This window comes from Felis catus, chromosome A2, assembly GCF_018350175.1.
Source record: "Felis catus isolate Fca126 chromosome A2, F.catus_Fca126_mat1.0, whole genome shotgun sequence".
Lineage (NCBI taxonomy): Eukaryota > Metazoa > Chordata > Mammalia > Carnivora > Felidae > Felis > Felis catus.
The window spans coordinates 28,423,906-28,436,974 of record NC_058369.1 but is presented as its reverse complement, the minus strand read 5'-3'; the positions used below and the strand labels follow the sequence as shown (position 1 = coordinate 28,436,974).

Sequence of the window (13,069 nt, the reverse complement as noted above, 5' to 3'; positions counted from 1 at the left end):
AAACTTTTCTTCTCAAACCAGTACCTTCTCCTGGCTGGCTTTGTCATTAGTGTCCCTGTATCTTGGCTTAACACTCGTAAGTCACTTTCGTTTCTTTCTCTTTCAGACCCACAGAAATTCAACCATTGAGGGCTGATGGTTTCTTCTGTCAGTCTGGCTTGTATCAATCCTTTCGCCTCCAAGAAATCAGTGCCTTTAGAATTAGAAAGTTGCACTAGGCTTGAGTTGGTTTCCTTCTCTGTGAACCCCCCTCTTGTCTCCCAGTCCGGCTTATGCCCACCACTTAGTCTTTCAGAGGGTGCCCTCTGATCATGTTTCCTCTGCTGTTAAGCTACCAGTGGCTCTGAGGTGCCCACAGACTGATGCAGGTTCCTCAGCCTGGTGCTCAAGGCCCCTGCACTCTAGACACAGCTTGCTTCCTAGCCTTGGCATGCCCAGCATCTCTACATGGCATCAACTGTATCTTTTTAAAAAAAAAACTGTTAGTCCCCAGGACAGGCATTGCCCCAGAGCACCTTTGTATATTTGTCTGTGTTCTCACAGGTGGATGCCCATCTTCCCATTCTCAGAATTACGGAATCTTGTCTTCAGAATTCAAATCCTGTTTTTGTTGGCTGCCAGCTATGTGACCTTGAAAAATCAGTTAACCTCTCTGAACCTTGGGTTCCTTATTTGTCAATGGGTATAAAACTATTGTGCTGCAAGACCATTTATGAAGACGAGTAACATGGTGTTGGTGTCATAGACACTCAGGGAGTTGCCACTGTTGCTCTTGTCATCCCAGACCAAAGTAATCTGCTTTCTCTGAATACCTATTTTAGTACTCACAAGGCGCTTGTTTTATATTGCTTTGTGCTGGGTTATACTTCATAAGGTTGTGTCTTCACTAACTATACTGAAAGTTCCTTGAAGTTGGGCATCAAGCATTGTGTTTTTTTATTCATTCGCCAGAGCTTTATTGGGCACTTTGTACGTGGATTGTGCTGAACGAGGGGCTGGGGAGATGAGAATGACAAAGACAGTCCCTGCCATCAACAAGCTTGCACACCATCTAATTATCATTAAATGCTACCTAAACGTAATTGAGGTAAGCCCAGGGAGAGCCCAGAGCAGGGGCACTTGACTGAGCGCAGAATCCAGGATGGTGTTCTAAGGAAGTAACATCTGGACTGTGGAGGAGGGGTGGGAATGAGCCAGGAGCAGCTGAGGAGGGCAGTGCTGCAGGATCAGCGAGGGAGAGCATTCAGTGCAGAACGCCTGGCCGCCTCTCCATTTCCACAAAAGTTGAGAGAAACTGATTGACAGAAACTGAGCTCTCCTCAGGTGACCATAGGTTAATAATGATTGTGCAAACACATGTGAGGAATGAATGAACCATTCTATAGAAGAATTAAGGCCTCTGTTGCCAGTCCTGGAGCCCTGTGTGTGGTGAGTTGAGCCTACCTCAGAAGTTCATTCTCATTTTATTTTTTATTTCTTTTAATATTAAAAAATATTTATTTTTTTGAGAGACAGAGAGAGCATGCAAAGGGGAGGGGCAGGTAGAGAGGGAGAGAGAAAATCTCAAGCAGGCTCTGCCCTCTCAGCACAGAGCCTGATGTGAGGCTTGAACTTACGAACCATGGGATCATGACCAGATCAAGTGTCTGACACTTAACTGACAGAGCCACCCAGGTGCCCCCACTCCTACATTTTAAAAAGAAATTTGTTCATTCAGGATCCTATTTTATGACTCTCCCCTACCCCCTTCTTTCATTATTTCTCCCAAACCTTGAATCATAAACTTCTTGAAAGCACTGTGAATAATTTATATCCTTTTATTACTCATTGCTTAACTCCCTTTGGGGGAAATGAAGAGAAACATTTGTCTTTTGCTGTTTACTGTCCCATGGACTGAGACCATGTCAGCTGCAGGCAATAGCAAAGATTTATGACCACAGGAGCTGTCCTTCTGGAACAGTTGATTGACCCATAGTCTGATTAATCAAATTATATATATTTTTTAAAAAATTGGGAGCCGTGGAAATGACACCAGAAGGGAAATTCAACATTTTACCCACTTCCACTGAAACCTACTTGTTATCTGTCATCTTTCCTTTCAGTACTCAATGGTGAGCATTTTCTTCCCTGCCTATTTAATTGGTTTTCCTGTGGAGCAGGATTTGTAAATTCAGCTAGAGACTATGATGATTCTGAGTGCATAGTGGTACCCTGATGCTGGGGACAAGAATACATAGACATGCTCAGGTTCTGTTTGGTTTGGACTTTCTAAAAGTCTTTACTCAGCTTCACAGAAGCAGGGATTACAGTTAGTAGCAGTCTTGTGCCATCGAGATGCCTTTGGCACCTTGGGTTGATCCCACAGCAAACATTGTTAGAATGGGTCAACTTCACTCCGTCACATCTGGTACTATACCATCCAAGACAAAATCACCATCTCACCAAAACTTCTGTAGTCTGGGAGAGCTGAACTAACTGGCTTACCCTTGACCCACGTGGCATCCTCCCTACCCCATCTATTTTTTTCAAAGCATATCAACTACTGATGCTGCTCCCTGCTTGAACATCTCTAACTGGCTTCCCATTGTTTCTAATCCTTGCAGTGGCCTAAAAGGCCTTGCATGGTCCCCACTAACACTCTATTCTTGTCACTCTGTCCCTTAGACTATCCATTCCAATCACACTGGCATTTAGGTAGTCCTTCTATTCATTCTGCACAGTCTTGCTACAGGGCTGGTTCCTACAGTCTATAAATCTCAGCTCAAGAGTTTTTATTTCTGATATACTTTCTCTACCCCTCTACCCCTCTACCCCCTAACTGGAGTATCTCTTTCTTACAGATCCTCTGGCCCTCAATACCTCTCCTTATACACCTTACAGAGGGTCAGTTATATTTATGCAGGTCTTTTGATTAATATCTGCCTTCCCTGGGATTCTTTCAGAGCAGGGCCTGTCTTTGTTTTGACTTGTCTTAGTATCTCCAGCACCTAGCATGATGCCTGGTTTTTAGGAAGTGCTCAATAATATGTATTGCGTGATTGGATGAATAAATAAACTTGAGTATATGTTTAATCAGATAATGGGCCTTACGTTGTCTTTGAGGAATTTATCTAGTTGACAAAAAATCCAAATGAATCTCTACTGAAACAGGCAGGAGTAAACATGTACTCAGACTAAGGAAGGCTAGAAGTAGCCTATAGTAACGAAGTGCTTCCATTTCTTTCTCTTTAAAATGAGAGACTCCATTGATGATAATGATTTTAGGAGGACGTAGGAACATTCTCTCTGGGAGGTGTTTCTATTGTTATTGGGTTTACAGCTATGGAACGTATATTTTCTCTCCTGTTTCCTTGTTTTTAAGGGACTTGTCATGCATTCCCTATTAGAATGATGTTGTGGATACTTACTGGTTAGTTGCGTACAAATGAGTTTTGTTTGTTACACTGACCCATTCCAATTAACGCCCCCATTTGTCTTTGTCCTATGTGCCTAGGGAACAGGCTATATCTCCCTTGCAAGGAAGGATGCAACTCCAGGACATACGGTGTGTGTGTGTGTGTGTGTGTGTGTGTGTGTGTGTGTGTGTTTCTTTTCTGAATGTTACTTAGTTTTTGCAAGGGAGAGAAGTAAATGGTTCAACAAGGCAAATGCATGTTTTGAGTCTGTAGGCTGCCAGGGAAGGCAGGAGAGGAGAATTTTGCCAGGCATTGAAATAGTAGCTTTCCTGGTCTCAGGTCAGAACATCTGTCTGTGTCTCTGGGCAGATTTGGTTTAAGACCAGAACAAATAGCTCTCCTTCCATGGGTTCTGACCTCTGGGGTGAACAAAAGGAAGTATGCTAGTCCAACTACAACTGCTGGGGAAATTATTGTTCTCTCCAACCTTCTGGGAGCCCCAAATAATTAGCTGTGCAAAGAGCAAGTTGGAACCAGAATTCCCCTCTAGGGTTTTCTGTGTCCAGCCAAACAAAATGAGCTGAGCTGAGAGACAAATAAACCCTGTGACAGAAAGTGAGGGCCAGGTGTCTTTTCTCCTTCCTTGCTTCTGTTTTGGTCCTCCACATCGGAGTCCTCAGCTTACTTGTTGCTACTAACTGCCCCAGGGCCCTCATCATGTGTAGCCAGAGGGAGTTTTCTCTTAATAGAGAAGCCAGTGGGCCACTCTTTGGGGACATGTGAGGGCTCTAGCAGAACAGGTAGGCCTGTGGAGAGACATCTCCTGTCCTCCCAGTTTTTCTGATGTTTTCAAAAAGAAGCCAGAACTCTGGACTTTTGGGTGAAGTCGCCCAATTTAGTATTTTGCTAAATGTTTTGTCTTGCTTGTAAACAATGTGCAGGCCAAACACACACACAAACACATACAGACACACACACACTTTTGTACCTTTGAGGTAGACAGTGCACTTCATAGAGGTGCAGATTGTGTCTATGCTACTTGCACCTGTATCCCCAGGGCCTGGAACAATACAAGTTCATTATCTCTTAGGTGACATCCAGGGGACACTGATACTTGCTGATATTCGCTTGATATTAATAACAATAATAAAATCCAACAATAATAATAGTATCAACATTTTAGTTGAACATGTATGAAGGGTTTCCGTACAATGTAATCTGCACTATGACCTTAGAAGCTGCATATTTTATTGTTCCAAACAGAGACAGAAGTCCAGAGCCTAAAAGAGGTGACTAAGCCAGTTGCTCAGCTAATGAGTGGATTCTGCTTCTGGCTGCACTGCCCCCAGAAGCTGGTATTTATAATGCTGCTGCTCAGCACTGCATCAAACTCTGTTCTGCTGGTGTTGGCCAGGGGTGGGGGTGGGGTGGGGGGGAGCATTGGGGGGGTGGGGAGGGGGGGAGGAGGGGGTGGAGCCAGGATGAGCCCTCCAAAGGTCTGTTCTTCTGGAGAAGACCTGGGTAGTGTCTATATCTTTAACCTGTAGGGCAGCCATCTGAAAAGGGGATATGATAGGAAGGCATCCTTCTACTGCACAGTATTTTTTTTCTCCTCTCTCCTCAGCTGTGAAACTGTTCCTGCTTTCTCATTGCCATGTCTTTATGGGGAATTACCTGCAGGGGACTTTGATTAGTTGTGGCTGTCATGGTATCCTATCGTTTGATATCCGTAAGTGATACGAAACAGTCTATATTTGGGCATTTTTCTAGGACTCAGCACTCTGAGTTCAGGGACATGGAGCCATTGTTTGGCTTCCCCCACTAAGTAAAAGCAAGATGGTGGTGACTCATCTTCAGTTGAGGGAACAATTAACCCAGGGCTTCTAAAAGCAGAACACTGTGCTATAGCCTGCTAGTCACAAAACACATTATTCTTGTGGTGCAAATACTTTATTTCAGGTATCAAAGTGTTAAAGTATTGGTCTATGAGAGACACAAAAGCCTGACTCATTTTATAAGGTGGGGTAGTTCTCTACAATAGCTACCATTGGATGGACTTACATATGTTGATGATTTCGGCTACTGGGGAATAGTTTCAATCAGCAGAAATGGGCAGTAGGAAAGAAGAATATAGGCCCTCAGAAAAACCAGATTACATGCTCATGACCTGTTTTCTACATGAACTACTTCTCACTGTTTCTTTCGTTGTTGTTGTTGTTGTTGTTGTTGTTGTTGTTTTTTGTATCATCTGGGTGTGATTCCCTCTTACTCTTTGGTAACTTGTTCTCTGAAAGAGGAGGGTTTTGTAAACTGAACTGTTGATTCTGAGAAGTGGAAAGCAGTTTTTTAAGGAAATCCATAGTAATCACGGTCATAGCTCTACTTACTGAGGCTATGGGTTAAGGGTTTTGTGCTCATCCTCTCTGTTTTCCCCCAAACATTCTGAGGTGGGCATTCTCACTTTCAGGGGTTGAGGTGAGAAAACAGGCTCAGAGAAGCAAAGTGACTTGCTTGCAAGCACACAGTAGTAATGCCTGGCTCTTCTTTCCAGTGCATTTGTGCATCAGAATATCTTGGGAAGCTTTTAAATAATGCAGCTTCTTGGGCCGTGAGCTGGTGTCCAGTATCTCAGCCAGGGAAGAGCCTGGGCTCTGTATTTTTCAAAAGTTCCCAGTTCACTATGATGGATGATTTTAAGACTTGGAAAATATTGCCATATATTATGCCGTGTATCACACCACATCTTTTGAAATAAATCAAAGTACAGATTCAGTGTGGAGATTTCAGTCGTTGTTTTCTTCCCTTTCAACACAGCCATCTCCACTTCTGCTTAGGGGCTGCAGGAAAGACTTCTCAAGGGAGATGACATTTTGCTAGGTTCTAATTTATGGATAAGAGGGGGAGAGGAGAGGGCATTGAGGCAAAGTGGTCTACGGGTAGAAGTCACAGGGCTGCCAGTGGATTGAAATGTCTGGGGACTGTTACAAGGTCAATATGCCTGAACATATGGTGACGGATGTACCATACATGTTATCAGCTGAGTCCAAGTGGAGACTGTCTTGAGAGGTCCCACTGGAAATACAGCAGAATTGGCTTCTGCCGTGGAACACAGAGTGCTGGTCTTATTGGCCAGTTTCCTCGACAGTCTGCTTCAGGGCATCCTTAGCTGTGTGCTGCTGCCTGACCACTGGCTGGAAGATGATCAGGCAAGGTGCTGACAGCTCAGACAGGGTTCCTGTCTACAAACACCTTAAACTCAATTGCAATAGGACCAGAAATGACAGTGGATAGAAAATAACTTGGCATAACACAGTAGGTGCTGAAGCCGATGTTTGAGGTGAAATTAACAACTCTTTAGCTATTTTGAGGAGTCGGCTATAAACGAGAAGTTTTCTTCCCTGACAGTGCTTCTGCAAAAACAGGTGGATTCTTGACCAAGGAGGTTTGTTCACTTTCTGTGAAAAAGCAAGTGCCTTTGATAATTTAGATCCAACACCTAGTCTTTGCTCACTGATTCCAGGCTACCAAATAAGTATGTCCAAGGAGTTCCTTCTGGAACAATGTTGATTAGATGTTCCAGTGTTAGCTGAAGTGTGCTGAGTCCTCGTACAATGGTAAATGAGACGGCCCCACAGTTAGGAGCCATTGTGCTAAAGTCTGGAATCCTCTCCTCATTGCCTCAAGATGCCTTGAATCACTTACATGTAGCTCCTCGGAGGTGGCTGATGGATACCAAACTCATCAACATCACCCTGAATGGCTATTTTAAGGACTGTTTCTATTCAGTTTCTAGGGTTTGTTCGGTTTCCTGAATTTCCTTAAGTTACACTGATAGGTTGTTAGAGAAAACCCAAACCTGACCATAGTGAGAGAGGCAAACAAACAAATAAACAAAAGATTTTATTCTGGAACTGTTGTAATAGAGGACAAGAAAGCTCAGCGTAGAGCTGGGTTCAATACCTAAAGAAGTGTGAATAAGTGGGGATTTATAGTCAAGGATCAGGGTAGGAGTCAGTGGATGGGAAATTTCTAAGAGGGTAGGGTAAATCTTAACCAAGCTGACCTAACGGGGTTCTTGCTGAAGGCAGGCCAGGGTGATCAGATACCAAGGGTAGAGGATGAGGAATTTGGTCAGATATCAACAGTGATTAGATATTAAGAGTGGATTTTTTTTCTAAACTAACTTAGCAAGATTTGGGGGTACAACTGGGCTATGCAGATCCCACAAACAAGCCAAGGTTGAGGGATTAGAGGAGCCCGACCAAAGTTTAGTCAGGGAGAGAGTCTTTGTCAGACCGAAGATGGTCCTCATTTCCTCAGAAGGTATGTTGGGGGATAAGACCTCGTTTAGAAAAACAATCATGGGGGAAGGGGAGGTAAGGAGAGCTTTAGTTTGAGAAGATGAAGAAAGTTCTGGAGGTGGATAGTTCTGGAGGTGGTGATAGTTGCATGGCAATGTGACTGTACTTAATGCCACTGATCTGTACACTTAGAAATGCTTAAGGGGTAAATTCTATGTTCTGTGTATTTTACCACAAGAAAAAGAACAATCAATCCTTAATAAAATAGAGAGGCAACAACATCCACAACAATGATAATGGCTCTTGGTTTCACGGTTTTACTTTGTGATGGGAACCATGCTAACCACTTTGCAATGATTATCTCCTTTTCATAGAAAAGGACTTGAGGACTGGCAGGGTTCATGAATTTCCAGGGGTCACACAGCAAGTCGGTGGCAGTCTCATGCTAGAGCTGTTTTATCTGGGCTTCTGCTCAGGCTAAACCACCTCATAAGATGGTCTTTTCTCAGTCTGAGGTCCCCACCTATCAAGAAACAACAGCAGTAAACAACAACTAAAGGGAGTCAGAATGACCAAAAATTCACCTCATCAAATGAAAGCAACTCTGATATATGCACAAATCTTTTAACAGCAAAGCATTATGCTCTGACTTCTTGCCTGTGTCTCCTCACATAAAAGGATATTTTCTTATTGATTAGAAAGATGGTGAGCTGAACATTCCCCTTCTCTTTGACCTAGAGAAGAATATTCCCCTTGTTTCTTTGACTGTGAAACGCCCCCTTTCACTTACATTCTGAGCTCCTCAGAGGTCAGAAAAGCCTCTTCCCATTTATCCTTCTACTTGGCATACCATAGGTGCTCAATACAATTTTTGTTGAAGTGGGCTTCCAGTGATGTTGAAGGTGTCAGCGTATGCTTTCCTAATAATTACAGGGCACTATCTAAGTTGTATGGTGCATTAAGTTATGCACTCTAAAATCCTGGACTCTAAAATTAGAGGTGATTTTCGATGGGAAGCTATTGTGGCAATGTCTGGAGACTGATTTGGTTGTCATAACTGAGAGGGGCTGTGTACTATTCCTATCTAGTCAGGGGAGGCCAGGAATGCCACAGACATCTTTAGGGGAACAGAATGTGCCATGCCAAAACACGCTGCTTGGGCATATGGGTTATTTTGATGTAATTATTTTGAGAAACTGCAGACACAGGAGAAGCTCTGGAAACGGAATAGAGGTTATGTTTGTAAAGGAGATTTACATCAGATAGGGTGGCCATACCAGGAAGAGAGCTCTGGCAGAGACTTATCTGCATGGCAGAGAGCTATTACCCTGAGACTTAATCCGCGTGGCAGGCAACCTTTGTTCACCAAACCTCTCCTCTTCGCACCTTCTCATGATTGTGTTCCCCACTTTGAAACCCCAGACCTCGATACCTTTTCTTAGCTCTGGAGGGAATATAATCTTCAATCATCTGGCCTTTCGAGTTTCCTGTCTGTGGGGCTCCCATCAGTATATATGTCATTAATTTTTTTTCTTTCTCTATTAATCTGTCTCATACCAATTAAATTTTTAGACAAGCCACAGCACCTAGATGGGTGGAAGGGAAGTTCTTCCTCTTCTTCACATCCTGCAATGCATAGGACAGTCCCCCACAAGGAATTCTCTGGTCCGCAAAGTTAATCGTGCTGAGATTGAAAAACTCTGCTGTAGGGATTGTATTCACTCATTCATTCACTCATACATTCATTTCACATGTGGTCATTATCTGACTCCACCCTCTGATTGAAAGTTGAGCAAGCCTGTTTGTCCAAGATCATACGGCTAGATGGCATGGATCTAGCACCCAAACCGGTGTCTCAGGGAGAGGACTCCGCATGCATGAAGGTGGCCTCTTACAGCCTATTACTGATTCAAATGCCATCTTTGTGGTCACAGTGAGCAGGTCCCGCCAAGACCGATAGGACTTTGAGCCTGTGCCTGGTGCCTGGAACTGATGGAAAGGGCAGTGATCTAAGACAGCTCGTTCATGCTGCTGAAAGCCCCTGGGCTTGGGCTCCACAGGCACTTGCTGATGCTGCGGAGGCAGGGACCGTTTCCCCGGGCTTCCTGGGTATGCCACACTCCATTGCTGGGCCCGTCCCTCTTCACTGAGCTGTAACACTCTCTCAGCCACCCTGTTTTCACAGTGCCCCTAGAAGCCATTATTATGGACTTTGTTGAGAGAATTATCATGTTCACACAGCTCTGTATTTGCAGTAGGCTTAGGACTCTTTTCAGATTTGAGCACTGGCGGTCTTTAATAGGATCTGCTTCTCAACACACATCGCATGCTCTCCCCCTCCCTTCCCTCTCCCGGTCTGCCTCGTTGCTGACCTGTGATTGTGCTCCCTCTCAGTGTGCAGAGAACCTGCAGCTGAGCATAACAGGTGCTGTGTAATTCTCAAGATGGTAGAGTGGACGGATTTTAATCAGGTGACTGCAGTTTAATGCAAATGCTCCTTTAGTCGAGGCTCATAAACTGGGCTACTCAATATTATGGTCCCAAATATTAGTTCAATGCTCATGGCTTACATAAATGTCTCTCCTTTGGGGTTAGGTTAGGGGAAAATCAATAATGAGCAGCTGGAAATGCAGAAAGGGACTGTGTACTTATATTCCGTCATGATGTATCCCTGCTCCCACCCAGCAGCACCCCACACTTCTCTCTCTTTTTTTCCCAGCTCACTTTTTTTTTTGTTCTTTTGTCACATTTAGGGCTTTGCGGTTATATGAAAAGCCACCCTGGCTCCTCCATCCATTAAATGGGAAATGCATATGAACAAATAGAAGAATTGCACCATATAATACAGCTGAAATACAATGTTATCATCATCCCACTCCGAACATTTCTCAGGATGGTTTATGTCCCAGCACTTAATCGCTTGCTATTGTTGGTGTACCAACACAATGCTATTAGCAACACAGAATTCTCAGGCTTTCTGTTTAGATTGTCTTCATGTAGGCTAGCCAGAATTTAGATATTTGTAAACGGAATTTGAACAGTGGCCTTTCTTCACAATGTAAAATTCAGATAAGTGTAACCGGTCATGGCCCAACTCTTGTTTATTAATTAAGGCTTTATAATATGCCACCAGTTTTGGAAGCTGTGGCTTATGCAAAGAGGAATACTAATTACATTCTGCATTTTCTGTAATAATGGGGCAGCATTTTGGACAATGCAGTTTATCCACACAATGCATCCAGCTCATAATGTAGTTTATTAACAAGGAGGCTCTGAATGTTTAATGGGAGACTGATACAGCCGTGAAAGGGTGACATAAATAATATTCCTGGCCAGGCTGGGGCCTTGGCAATATGTTGCACGCTGTTAACCTCAAGAGGTCTCCAAATAGCTTTTATGTGTGCCTGCTATATATTTGTTGACCATTTCTTGATACAAAGGAAGCCAAGTGACCTGAGAAAATCTATTTGGTAATTTCGTTTTCCCATTCCCTTAACATTTACTGACGCTTTTAAAACAATAGACTTTTATATTTGCATGGATTCTTTTTTCTTAGTTTTCCCCAAGAATGGTCATTTTTATAATCATCATCATGGATTTCTTATAATGGCCATTGTGAGAATCACAACAGGCTAACATTTTTTTTTCTGCCAAATTTTTTTTTTATTGAGCTGCAATTCCTGTACTATATTAACCCCTCTTAAAGTATATGGTTCAGTGGCTTTAGTATATTCACCAAGTTGTGAATTCCAGAACACTGTCATCACCCCACAATGAAACCCTGTACCCATTAGCTGTCATTACCCATTTCCCCTCTTTCTAGCCTGTGGCAACCACCAATCTACTTTCTGTTGCTATGGCTTTGCCTATTCTGGGCATTTCATATAAATGGAATCAGACAATATGTGGTCTTTGTGACTGGCTTCTTTCGCTGAGCACAATATTTTCAAAGTTCATCCATGCTGTAGCATGTATCAATATCCCATTACTTAAAATTTTCTTTAACGTTTTATTTATTTTTTGAGAGACAGAGACAGAGCATGAACTGGGAAGGGGACAGAGAGAGGGGGGGAGTCACAGATTCCGAAACAGGCTCCAGGCTCCGAACTGTCAGCACAGAGCCCGACATGGGGCTCGAACCCGTGAACCATGAGATCATGACCTGAACCGAAGTCAGTCGCCCAACTGACTGAGCCACCCACGTGCCCCAATATCCCATTACTTTTTATTGCTGAATAATATCTCATTGTATGGATATACTTCATTTTGTCTATCTGTTCATCAGTAGATGGACATTTAGATTGTTTCCACTTTTCAGCTATTATGAATAATGCCACTATGAACATTTGTATACAAGTTTTTGTGTGTCCATATATATACTTTTTTTTTCCCCTTTGGGATATATACTAAGAAGTAGAATTACTGGGTCATATGGTAACTCTGTGTAACTTTCTGAGAAATTGCCATATTTCTTTTTAAAAAAAAATTTTAGGGGCACTTGGGTGGCTCAGTTTGTTGAGCATCTGACTTCAGCTCAGGTCATGATCTCATGGTTTATGAGTTCCAGCTCTGCGCGGGGACAGAGCCTGCTTCAGATCCTCTGTCACCTTCTCTCTCTCTGCCCGTCCCTCACTTGCTCTCTATCTCTCACAAAATAAATAAATAAACTTGAAAATGTGAAAAATTTTAATTAATTAATATTTTATTTATTTATAAATGATTATTTTTGAGAGACAGAAAACAAGAATGAGTTTGGGAAGAGCGGGGCGGGGGGGGGGGTGGGGAAGAGAATCAGAAGCAGGCTCTGAGCTGTTAGCATGGATCCCAGTGTGGGGCTTGAACTCAGGAACCATGAGATAATTACCTGAGTGGGAGTTGAACACTTAACCAACTGAGCCACCCAGGCACCATTTAACATTCCTATCAACAGTAAATGAGGTTTCAAATTTGTCCACATGGGTATGGAGTGGTTATCTCATTGTAGAATTGATTTGCATTTCTGTATTGACTGATGTTATTGAACATCTTTTCTTGTGCTTACTGGCAATTTGTATATCTTCTCTGTGAGGCTACCATTTTTTAACCCCTATTTTATAAATGAGAAAACAAAAGCTCTGACAAGAAATGAGATCATACAAGTTTTACAGCATGAGGTAAAAGCCTATCATTACTGGAATTTAAGTTTTTTACCTCTGTGACGATAAAGCTTAAAGGTTCAGCACCTAAGAATGAAATAAACTAGAAGCTATTTGCATTTAGTTATGACTCCTTTATTTTCAAGTGACAGAAACTCAGCTCTAGCTGAAATTCAGCTCAGTGAAATTCAGGGGATTTGGACTTACCTAGCTGAAAACTTAGGAACTGTTTGCCTTT

At 42.9% G+C, this 13,069-nt stretch overlaps 1 protein-coding gene across 11 annotated transcripts in view; it reads left to right on the top strand.

Moving 5' to 3' along the window:
• Positions 1–13,069, top strand: part of FHIT (fragile histidine triad diadenosine triphosphatase) — a 1,423,954-nt gene that overhangs the window by 450,967 nt on the left and 959,918 nt on the right. The window contains exon 1 of one of the 11 annotated variants that reach the window (XM_045053130.1): positions 4,887–5,124. The exons of 7 other annotated variants lie outside the window; for them this stretch is intronic. In XM_045053130.1, the coding sequence (XP_044909065.1) occupies positions 4,965–5,124 (160 nt within the window). In that variant the 5' untranslated portion in view covers positions 4,887–4,964. Of the gene's footprint in view, positions 1–4,886; positions 5,125–13,069 lie in introns of those variants that run through there. 3 more of the 11 variants (XM_045053134.1, XM_045053129.1, XM_045053128.1) reach the window with 3 other exon arrangements.